Raw genomic sequence first — 12,290 nt, forward strand, 5'->3', positions numbered from 1 at the left:
GTATGTGGGGTGTGTTTCTGGGCAGTCGGGGAGGGGGGGTGGCCCTAACAATCAAATCTCCCTGGTGATCCTAGAGTTTTAAAGCTGCTGCAATAGTCTAATCCTTCAGTTCAGTCCTGCCACAGTTTGTCTCTGTCACTGACCCACAAGTCCTTGGTATTGGCGTATGGCTCCTGAGACTTGCAAGTGGGCCCCTCTTCCAGGCTGTGCACCCTGGGTCCTCTGTTGAGGGATGACTGTGCTATGTCACAGGTGAGTGTCATCCCCCCAGGGCAGTTCTGGGCTGCTGGGCTGTGTAGGGAGGCTCCCAGTCTGCTCAAATGATGGCTGAGTGGGGCTTTGTTAATTCACACTGCTCCACCTTCCCAACTCTAGGACAATCAGCTGAGGTTGCAGGGAAGGCTAATGTTCACGCCCAGTTTTGTGGTGTGTGCCTGTTATTTGAAGCACTTCCGTCACACTGGGTTGTCTGGGGCAGCTCTGGGCTATGGGGCTGGCGATGGGCAGGAGTGTTTCCTGTCCACCAGGATGGTGGCTGTGAGCGGACACCCCCCTTTTCTTGGGAAGTTGTGGTGTTTAGTGAATTTTCTCAGCCACTGGATTATTGCCTTTTGTCTCAGAGCTCTCTTAGTTCTGCTCTTGACTTGATGTGCCCAAATTGAAAGTCTTTGAAGCTTTCTGTATTGGGCTTCTTAGAGTAATTGTTTTAGAAAAAGAAAAAAGGATTAAAAAAAAAAAAAAAAAAAGGGCCCTCCTCAGAGATCTAATGGGTTATTGAAATGCTAATAGACAAAGCAACCAGGGCCATTAAGGAAAGGTCCACAGGGCAGAGAGATCAGCTTTTCTTCGGGATTTGCATATGGGCCTCAAGGCCTGAGCTCCGCCCTTCCCCTTTCTGTGTTCACCAGAACTCCAAAAATCCTCTGCTTTTATTTTGGAGTTTTTCGTGTTGTTTTTTTTTTTCTATGCCTGTCTCCTCTCTGCTGGGCTGGCTGCTCTCAGATTCTCTGGTGTCTGGTCTCAGTCTATCTATGGTTGGAGTTTGGATCAGTAGAATGAGTTTCCGATAAGGGCTGCCACTGCAGTTCTCCCTTCTCCTTCCCGGAGCTGACAGCCCCTCCTCCCACGGGACTGAGCCTGGCAGGGCGGGGCGCAGGTCCCCTGGCCGCAAAAACTTACAGATTTCGCTGATCTCAGCAGTTCGACATTTTCATGAGTGTTGTATGAAGTATGCCCAAAGTCAGATTGCTCTGTGGTGTCCAGTCCACGCAGTTCCTGGCTTTCTACCTACTTTCCTGGAGGAGTAACTAAAACATACAGCTCACCAGTCTGCCATCTTGAACTGTGTTTAGTTTTGATCTCAGGGTGATGCTAGCCTTTTTTAAAATGGAATTTTATTGAGATATATTCACATAGCATACAATCCTTCAAAGTGTACAATCAGTTGTTCATAGTATCATCATATAGTTGTGCATTGATCACCACAATCAATCTTTGAACATTTTCATTACTCCAAAAAATAAAATTAAAATTAAAATAAAAAAGAACATCCAAAACATTCCATTCCCCTCCTCCCCACGTTGTTCATTTACATTTTTATACTCATTCATTGTTTTTTAACTTTATCAAAAAATTAAAAACGAAACAATAAAAAACATTTCAAACAAAACCAAAACAAAGGAATAAGAAAAAAACCTAAAATAACTACATTGCTTCCAACATGTTCCTACTCTACCCTAAGAAAATAAACAGACTATAACCCAACAAAGGAATAAGAAAAACAAATAACCTAAAATAACTACATTTCTGTGAATGATGCTAGACTTTTTTTTTTTTTTTTTTTTTTTTCACTTTTATACATAGGATTTTATTTTGCACTACTATAACAATTTCATTATAGGCCAAGGAGAAAAAGAAAAGAAGGATAAAACCACCACATTGAGTCAATTACTAAACCTTTTCTACTTTTAACAGGATTTTCCATCTGGTAGATTTATTGTCATATCTTCTTCAAAACAGACAAGATGCTTACCATATAGGTTGCCACTGAAAGAAAAATTTTACATAGTCACTGTACATCAAGGTTGAAAAAACTGTCCTGCATGAAAAATATACCTAGAAATCATGTGAATAAAAGAAAAAGAAAACATTATTGTGTTTAAGGTAAGATTAAAGTCCTCATAATGTGCCATCTAAATGTGGATACGCATTCTTCCTGGAGTTGCTTAGATGTAGGGATTCCTTGCTTCTGCCCTTTTCACTCATTATACCGTGTTTTTAATCAACAGTACTCAGTAAGGCAAACAAATCCTTTTCTGAACAGGCCTTAAGGAAATTAGGGACAAATTGCAAACTTTTGGCATTAAAACAGGTTAAACACATACATAGCCTTTAGTAGTATACATTAAGCATATTTTTCTTGGACTAGTGACAAGAAAAGATGAACATGCTTGTTAACAATGTCAAAAAGTTTAAAATTCAGCGTCCAAGCAATTCCTAACAATGCTTCTGTAGCTTTAAGCTCTAAACAGTATAGAATTTATGCAAATGCATTAAAGAATTCAAGCTTGGCAAATTCCACCCAAGCAGGATATTAAACTATATATACAGAAAGTAAATGATAAATACAGAATTAAAAGAGTCCTTCTGGTTTTCTTTATAGCCTTGAAAATCGACAAACTTTTTGAGGACAGTTCTCTCATATTAAACATTAGGTAACCACAGGTGTTAGGAAACCTAACTACAACAAACTGATTTAAAATACTCAAGGTGACCTGGTAGTGTTTAATACAATTCAGTTCGTAGTCAAGGGCACAAGACAACATTTAACAAAAATAATCACATCAATTGACCTAGAAATCAAATGCAAATAGATATGAATACAATCTCCAAAATCTGTCTTTTTAAGTGAACATTAACCATTTATTCAAAGTTATGTAAGAATGTGAAGGATTAAAGTCTTCTGTGACATAAAGCCATTTTGAATAGTTTCATGTCTCAGCTGAGCAGGAGGAGAGAGAGTTGAAAGAAGTGAGTAGGCCCCGTGGGCAGCTGCACAGTAAAAACAGACTCAGCAGCAGCCACCTCCAGCCTGCTGTCCTCCCTGATTGCACGCATGCGTCGCGTTAGTAGCAGCATGCTGAGGGCCAATTTTAATGCCATTTGCCTCATTATTAATGTCAAAGACTCCTTCTTGGATTTTTTCATAAATTTCTTTTGCTGTATTAATAAATGCCTCTTCCACATTGCAAGCAGTCTTAGCCGAAGTTTCCATGAAGATAAGTCCATGTTCTCGTGCAAAAGCTTCACCTTCTTCTTTTTTTACTTCTCTTCTAGATTCTAAATCACTTTTATTTCCAATAAGCATAATGACCATGTTGGAATTGGAATGCTGGCGGGCATCTTCTAACCAGGTTGTCAAGTGGTTGAATGTATCTCTCCTTGTAATATCATACACCAGCAAAGCCCCTGCTGCACCTCTGTAATATGACCTTGTGATGGAACGAAAGGACTCCTGCCCTGCTGTATCCCATATCTGAAGTTTTATCTGTTTTCCATCAATAGTTATCATTCGAGCACCAAACTCTACACCAATAGTAAGGTCATGCACTGGCTGAAACCTCTTGTCTGTGAACTGTAGCAATAAGCAAGATTTGCCAACACCTGTGTCGCCGATGATGATGTACTTGAACAGATAGGCGTACGCCATGGCCGCGGCCGCTCGGTGCCAGGGCACACGGCTCCTCCTCCTGTTGCTGCTCCTCCTCCACGCCCCTCACCCCCTAGACTTTTAAAATGATTTGGGAAGTGTTTCCTCCTCTTCTATTTCCTGGAAGGGATTTTATAGATTTTTTTTTTCTTTAAGTGTTAGGTAGAATTTGCCAGTTAAAGCATCTTAGCCTGGAGATTCTTTTTTTTTTTTTCAGAAGGTTTTAAACTATGACTTCAATTTCCTTAATAGTTACAGGATTAGTAATCATACCTATTTCATTGTGAGTGGGTTTTGTAGTTTGTGGATTTTGAGGAATTGCTCAATTTCCTCTAAGATGTTAATTTGTGTGCATAGAGTTGTTTGGTGTATGCCCTTATTATTTTTGTAATGTCTGTGAGGTCTGTAGTGATATACCTTCTTTCATTCCTGACATTCATTATTTCTGTTTTCCCTCTTTTAATCTATGTCAGTCTTGCTAGAGGTTTATCAATTATATTGATCTTTTCAAAGAACCAGCTTTTGATTTTATTAATTTTCTTTATTGTTGAACTGTTCTCAGTTATATTGTGTCTGCTCTTACCATTATTATTTCCTTTTGTCTGCTTGCTTTGGATACATTTTGCTTTTTTTTTTCTTATTTATTAAGGTGAAATCTTAGATTATTGATTTGAGGTTTAATTTCATTATTGTCAGAAACATACTTTGTGTGATTTCAATTCTTTTAAATTTGTCAAAGTTTGCTTCACTGTGTGGGATGTAGTTTATCTTGGTTAATGTTCCATGTGCACTTGAAAAGAAAGTGTACTTTGCTTTTTTGGGTGGAGTGTTCTATAATTGTCAATTTGATTTACTTGGTTAATGGTGTTGCTCAGTTCTTCTCTCCTTACAGATTTTCTGTCTGCTTATTCAATTACTTAGAGAAGAATGTTGAATTCTGCTATCATTATTAGGTATTTGTCCATTTATTCTTTAGGTTGCCAGTTTTCCATCATGTTTTGAGGGTCTCTTTTTGGGTGCTGTTCTAGTTTGCTAATGCTGCTGGAATGCAAAACACCAGAAATGGATCGGCTTTTATAAAGGGGGTTTATTTGGTTACACAGTTACAGTCTTAAGGCCATAAAGTGTCCAAGGTAAGGCATCAACAATAGGGTACCTTCACTAGAGGATGGCCAATGGTGTCCAGAAAACCTCTGTTAGCTGGGAAGGCACATGGCTGGTGTGTGCTCAGAGTTCTGGTTTCAAAAGAGCTTTCTCCCAGGACGTTCCTCTCTAGGCTGCAGCTCCTCAAAAATGACACTCTTAGTTGCTCTTGGGGCATTTGTCCTCTCTCAGCTTCTCCAGAGCAAAAGTCTGCTTTCAACGGCCATCTTCAAACTGTCTCTCATCTGCAGCTCCTCTCTCAGCTCCTGTGCATTCTTTGAAGTGTCCCTCTTGGCTGTAGCAAGCTTGCTCCTTCTGTCTGAGCTTATAGAGCACTCCAGTAAACTAATCAAGGTCCATGCTGAATGGGCAGGGCCACACCTCCATGGAAATTATCCAATGAAAGATCTTGCCCACAGTTGAGTGATCACATCTCCATGGAAACATCCAATCAAAAGTCTCCAACCCAATCAACACCAATACATTTCCTGCCCACACAAAGACTGCATCAAAGATAACGGCATTTTGGGGGACATAATACATCCAAACCAGCACAGGTGCATACACATTTAAGATTGTTATGACTCCTTGTTGGTGAATTTGACATTTTTGTCTATACAATATCTGTCTTTATGTCTGGTAATATTCTTTGCTCTGAAGTCTACTTTGATATTAATATCACCACCTCAGTTTTCATTTCATTATTGTTTCTATGACATATTTTTTTCTATTCTTTTATTTTAACCTACCTATCTCATTACATTTTAAGTGAGTTTATTGCAGACAGTGTATATTTGGGTCATTTTCTTTATATCCATTCCAACAATCTCATTTATATTTAATGCAATTATTATTATGCAGATTTATTCTACCATTTTCTTATTTGTTATCTGTTTGTGCCCTCTGTTTTTTATTCCTCTAATTCCCCTTTCTTGCCTTCTTTTAGTCACTTGAATATTTTTTTAGAATTCTGTACAGTTATCAAAATTCAATTTCCAATACAGAGCTTCTGACACCAACTGCAAGTTCAGGGCATCTCTCAAGGCATTCTGAGCATCTCTCAAGGCATTAACATAATTTTGGATTTCCCTCATTGCGTTACTTATTTATTCATTCCTTTAAGCTCAGTCATTATCTCTCCTTCTTTCTATTTGTCATTTATTTTCTCCCAGTCTTTCCCACCTTTGGAAGGGTTTAGGTTTGGCTACCATGCTGGTCCAAATTGCTGGCAGAAAGACTAGTCTAACAAGTGCCTCCCCCTCAGTCCACTCCCATTCATATATGGTAGGGTTACATAAGCACAGAACTACTGGGTTCCTTCTTTCAGGTTGCTTTATGAATAGGAGCTAGCAATATTCTCAAATGTGGGATATGCATTCTCCAAATTGCAAATAAACCAACGAAACACTGGGCTAGGGGTAGGAATACAGGACGTTATTTAGTCAACTGTGAATGCTACAGGTGGCTCCTGCCCAGGTTATTCCTAGAGATTTCACTGTTTGGGTGGCCCTTGGATCTTTGCTGAATTTATCAACCAGCCTCTGTTGGTTACTTGAGTCACCATCATATTCAAATGAATCCTAGCTTGCTCTTCCATTTCTGATATTATGGGCATATCATCAGTATTGTGTATTGTTATTTTCAGCACCTGCATCAAGTCAAAATCTCTCCTAACCAAATTATGACAGTAAGCTGGTGAATTCAGATAACCCTGTGGCAATACAGTAAATGTAAATCCTTCCCACTTAAAGGCAAACTACAGTGGGCTCTTTTCTGAGATTGAGACAGAGAAAAAGGCATTGGCAAGAATCAATCACTGAGAACCAATCTCCTTTTACCTGCTGTATTTTTTCATACTGTTTGAAAACCATATCAGTGATTGATGAATCTACAGGCAGTACTACCTTATTTAGGCCTTGATAGTCTACTGTCAGTCTCCATGAGCCATCCTACTTTTTCACAGGCCACAGAGAGCTATTGTACAAGAGAATTCATCGATATTCCAGCATTTAGCATTAATTAAAATAGTAATCTCTTTTTGTCCACCAGGTATCCTATACTATTTCAAATTAACAAATTGCATAGGCTTGGGCAGTTCAAATAGTTCCCATTCAGCATGTCCAATCAAGATTGTCCTGAGGGTGGATTTAGCATGCTATGATGGTTAAGTTCATGTGTCACCTTGGCCTACATTATGGTGTCCAGTTGTTTGGTCAAGTAAGCACTGACCTGATTGTTCTTGTGAGGGTATTTTGTGGATTTAAATCATCAGTCAATTGATTGCATCTTGGCTCATTACATCTACAATCAACAAAGGAAATTGCTTTCAGCAATGAGAGAAATCTCATCCAATCAGTTGAAGGCCTTAAAGGGTATTTCAGCAGTGAGAAGGAATTTCTATCTCTATCTACTTCAGCCAGCCAGCTTCTCCTGGGGAATTCACTGAACTCTCCATTGGAGTTCCCAGCTTGTGGCCTGCCCTACGGAATTTGGACTTGCTAACCCCATGGTCATGTGAGCCAATTCCTATAATAAATCTCATAATATTTACATATATATTTACATATACATATGACTGGTTATGTTTCTCTGGAAAACACTGGCTAGTACACATGCCTTCTGTTTTACATAATATGCATCCCAATAATACATTCAGGTAAAAGAGATGTGATCATTTCACATAAAGCTTGTTCAGATATTCCAATTTTCACTGAAACTTTCACCTTAATCCCATTAACCATTGCATCTCCATAACCATCTAACCTAACCCTGGCCCCTGTTAGGATTTCACCAACAGGTTTTTAGTTTATAGTATGTTGGGCTCCTGTGTCAAGGAGCCCCCAAAATGTCTCCTCTCCTTCTGGCTATTTTACCCATACTTGTACATATGGCCTCAAGTCCTCAGCTGGAGGTTGAGTCAGGAGATCCTAGCTCCTCCTCAATCATCTTGATTAATATGCCTGGACCATTGTACCAGGTGATTCCAGGTTAGGCTTCTCATTAGCATCTTTGCCTTCTGGTCTTTTAAATTCCTCCAAACTGGGGTGAATAGAGCTACTTGTTTAAAGCCCTTTAATTTTGAAGAACCAGTAGGGGCCCCAACCTATGATCCCATCAATGTCTACTTTATTCATCCCATTTCTTAATAACCATCTAAAGATTTCCACCCTGTTGGGATGAGTCCCTTGACTCTCCCCTCTGTCTTTCCCCCTTTTCTGTGAATTACTTTAATTTTCTTAGCATCTATATGAACCCTAAAGAGAAGCTGAGATAGCAAATCTGTTAAAGCTTCTGGACCTTTGCTTGATTTTGCAGCAGTAAGTTTACATGAGGTGCCCGTTCCAAAGGGACCCCATTAATCACACATTTACCATGGCCTGTGTAAGGGGCACATTCAATGAGTGAATATTCCAATCATCATCATAAAGTCAATCCAGCATGGCTTGCATACAAAGCATATCAGCTGATTGATCTGGGGTGTTCCACTTGGCAATTATAGGAGGAACAGGACAATTTCCCTTCTCATCAAACTTTCTGCTGGCTTTCGTCTAGTCTACAGGCTAGCTGTTCCCTCAGAAATAACCCGCCTTGTCCCTGGATCATGTATAGCCACTTGTGATTGTTCATTAGTGAGCTATGGTTCCTGCATTAACCAAACAGGCCCTTCCACTCTGCAGCATTCAAAGCCAAAGGTACTTGCCCTAAGTTAATGACTGTCACAATCCATTTTAGTAGTTTCTTCAGGAAGCTGATGATGCCTATCCACAAAATGAGATAACTCATTCACACTATAGACTATAGTTTCAGCAGTTTCTTGGTTTTGCCTTTCTCCCACCTGGACTACCGTCTTGGTGACTGGAGATCGAAGAGGCACTATCTGTTGCCCCTGCATAATTTTTCCCTTTGGGATTGGCCCTGAGCCTAGTGGTTGTAGCTCAGACTGGCCAAAATTTGAGTTTGGCCCAGCTTCAGGACCTGCCCCAGTACTGTTACTTTCATTTTGGCTATTACAGATAACAATAACTATGGTATTGTATATTTCAGCTTTTTCTTATTGCTTTGCATTTCCTTATATATCTAGTGAGTTAGCTTCTCAGGAGTTGAGTCTACCATCATTTCTAAATTCCCTTGGCCACTTATACCTTTAGTAACTGATTGCAGTGCTGCTGCCATTTCATACTATGGGGGATCCTGTAGCCACTCAGGAATCAAAGGTTCCCCTCTCCTGCCCTTTCATCCTTTTTCTTCCTCCCCAAACTACATGTTTCAGTGAGACAGGGTCATTCCAACAAATCCCACTTATATTTCACCAACTATAAAGTTCATCAAAAGTTCAATCAGTAACTGCAAAGACTGCAGTAACTCAATCCAATTTAATTTTGACTCTATCCAATGTTAGGACAGACTCCACATGTTGAGAGCAATTCTCTACAAGGTTCCCTTCCAACACCAGTAAAAGTTTATGGGCCCAGGTCATCCACACTTCTGAGCAACTGGCTACAAATTTGGGGGTTCCCACCACCCCCTTGAGTTTGAGAAGTAACTAGAATGATTCACAGAAGTCACTGAAAGTGCCATACTTATGATTATAGTTTTATTATAGTAAAAGGATACAAGTAAGAGCCAAAAGAAGAGATGCATAGGGTGGGGTCTGGTAGGTCTCACATGCAAGCTTCCGTGTCCTCTCCATGTGTGGTCAGAACATGTTACCCTTCTGGCACAGCAGCAGTGTATTTTCTCAATTATTGAAGCCCTTTGGAGCTTCAAGTGTCTCAAGTTAATATGGGATCTCATTACATAGGCATGATTGATAGAGTTAATGTTTATGTCATTGAACTCAATCTGCAATCCCTCCCCTCCCAGAGATCAGGATATTGGGGCTGATCTGATGTGGCTCAAAGCCCCAATGCCTTAATCACCTGATTGGTCTTTCTTGTGTGGCAGCCCCTACCCTAAGGTTGCAGGTGTGACTGGCCCAACCCTATAATTATCAGGTGTGGTCCTGGGTTCACCATGAAGAACAAAAGATACTCACTCCTATCACAGGAAATTTCAAAGATTCAGAAGTTGTTTCCTCAGGAACTGGGGAAGAGACCAGCCAAGTTTTTCACTTTACTATAATTTCAGTTTGGGTTATCTATAGGGTGTTTGAGTATATCTCTTTTTATCATTCTTTTCGTGGTTGCTCTAGAGTAGGGATCAGCAAACATTTTCTATAAATGGGCAAATATTTAATATTTTGGGCTTTGCAAAGCAGAAAGTTAATATGTTGGGCTTGCACATCTCTCTGACAGCTACTCAGTGATTGTGTAAATGCAGCTGTAGACAATATGTGACCAAATGTGTGTGGCTGGGTTCCAATAAAACTTTATTTACCAAAGCAGGTAACAGGCTGGATTTGGCCCATGGGTTATATAGTTTGCTGACCACTTCTCCAAGAATTATAATATACATACTTAACTTTTTGCATTCTAGTTAGAATCACATTTTACCATTTCAAGTGGAATTGCCATCATACAGATCCCTGAAACCTCCCCCCATTATGTTGCAGTTTTCTTGTGTATTATCTGCATACATGGAAAAGTCCATCAGATAATATTATAATTTTATATTTCATCCATAAAACTATTGTTTTAATCTTGAAAGGAGAATAGCCTAATATATTTACCATATCTGTTGCTTTTCCTTAATTCTTGAAAGTTTTAAAAATAGCACTTATTTTTTCAAACTTTTATGTTAGTTGTGTAATATAGAAAACAAACAACACAAGAAGTAAAGAACACAAAAGTCATCCAGAATCACAAGTAGTTTACAGTTTGACATATCCTTCTAGGTCCTGTATGTGTATACATACAACTGAGCATATATTTTTATGTGGTTGAGATCACACAGAATGTATCATGCTTTTTCATAAATATTTGCCAGTTCAAAGTCCCAAAGCCATGAGTATTGTGATAACAAAGATTACATGACACAAAGTCAATCAGGGGGAAAAGTGTATTCCTGCTTTTCTTGAGGACAAAAATTTCATAAAAGACAAAAATGGCAACAGGCCTTTATAGATGTTTGCAGAGTTATAAATACTGCATCCCCTTAAAGCTCAATTTAAAATGAGACCTAAAGCAAGAGTACAACAAAAATAATGCTTCTAAGAGAATTCACTATCAGATCTATATTTAAATATTAGCAAGAAGGTATGTTTCCATTGAATTATTTAATAATGTTTTCATATGATACAGCCAAGAGAATCACACATACAATGGTTATATCAGAATGGAAATATGAACACATCTACATACATCCTCCAACACCTGAACTTCCTTCTTCCCCCTGCAGCCAACTTAATGAACAAGTCCTGATGCATAACTGCTCAGAGGTGGTTTAACAATTTCATGTCAAAGATGCTTCTTTTCTATTTATTTAACAAAATGATATTTATAAATTTGTTAATTCACTAGCTCTACTTTTTATCATACATTGTCCCTTCAAGATATCTAAAAAGCTTAGATGTTGAAACTTACCCACAATAAACATAGATATTTTACAAAAAATGCACATAGAGCTATGGTTATAATTTCAAACTGTCATCTAGATAGATACTAGCAAAGAGCCCTTCCCTTTGCCCTTCCTCTTCTTCCTCTTCCACCATTTCAATGACTAAGTACAGACATATGTCTAGCTCCAAGAGGTGGATTAACAAGGGTCACTCCCAGAAGACAGGCCTTCTATAAACTAACACAGCATATTTCTTTAGGGATTATCTTTCTACCTCTATTTTTAATATACTTTGAAAGTTAGGAGTTGTCCTTTAATAGACAGCAATAACTAAAATGCTTATATAAAACAACAATCAAACAATCTGAACTTATCTAACCATTCATGGGCAAAAAACCCTTCCCTCTGTACTTCCTTTCCTGCCCCCCCCACCACCTTGTCAGCATACTGCTCCAAGACATCTAGTCTAACAATGCCATTACCCAAATACAGCCTTACTATGTATTGACATAAAAAATATTTAAGGTATTATTTTGCACTCTCTACTTTTAACATATGTTGTGTACTACTAAGCATCTAGAAAGAGCAGATGTTTCAAATAAGGATTTAAGATCGTCCACGATACACACAGTAGCATTGAATAAACCACACACATGTAACAAAGGATATAATCTAAAAGTGTCTTCTAAATAGGAACACTCTGGCCTAGAACCCTTTCCCTTCTCACCTCTATCAACCCAGTGGTTGCATCTGCAATGCTTAGAAGAGGTTTTTAAACAGTTTTATGAATTTTAACATGAAATGTACAAAAAGAATTAGTTTACTAACTCTTCTTCTGTCACATACCGGCAACTTCTTTAACATCTAGAAAGACTAGATGTTATAAAATTAGGACTCATTTGTTCATTATATACACTATATACACAATAAAGTAAAACAAAAT

General features: G+C 38.7%; 1 protein-coding gene across 1 annotated transcript; it reads right to left on the reverse strand.

Moving 5' to 3' along the window:
- Window positions 1–1,851: 1,851 nt before the first annotated feature.
- On the reverse strand, window positions 1,852–3,776 carry LOC119522580 (ras-related protein Rab-2A). The gene has a single exon (XM_037821005.1). It carries the CDS (start codon window positions 3,707–3,709, stop codon window positions 3,071–3,073), a length of 639 nt encoding a protein of 212 aa, XP_037676933.1. The 5' UTR covers window positions 3,710–3,776; the 3' UTR covers window positions 1,852–3,070.
- Window positions 3,777–12,290: the final 8,514 nt, after the last annotated feature.

The sequence above is a fragment of the Choloepus didactylus genome, chromosome X (genome assembly GCF_015220235.1).
Source record: "Choloepus didactylus isolate mChoDid1 chromosome X, mChoDid1.pri, whole genome shotgun sequence".
In the NCBI taxonomy this organism is placed as follows: domain Eukaryota; kingdom Metazoa; phylum Chordata; class Mammalia; order Pilosa; family Megalonychidae; genus Choloepus; species Choloepus didactylus.

Coding starts and splice junctions, on each gene's coding strand:
- LOC119522580 (XM_037821005.1), bottom strand. CDS start 3,709: ATGGCGTACGCCTATCTGTTCAAGTACATCATCATCGGCGACACAGGT.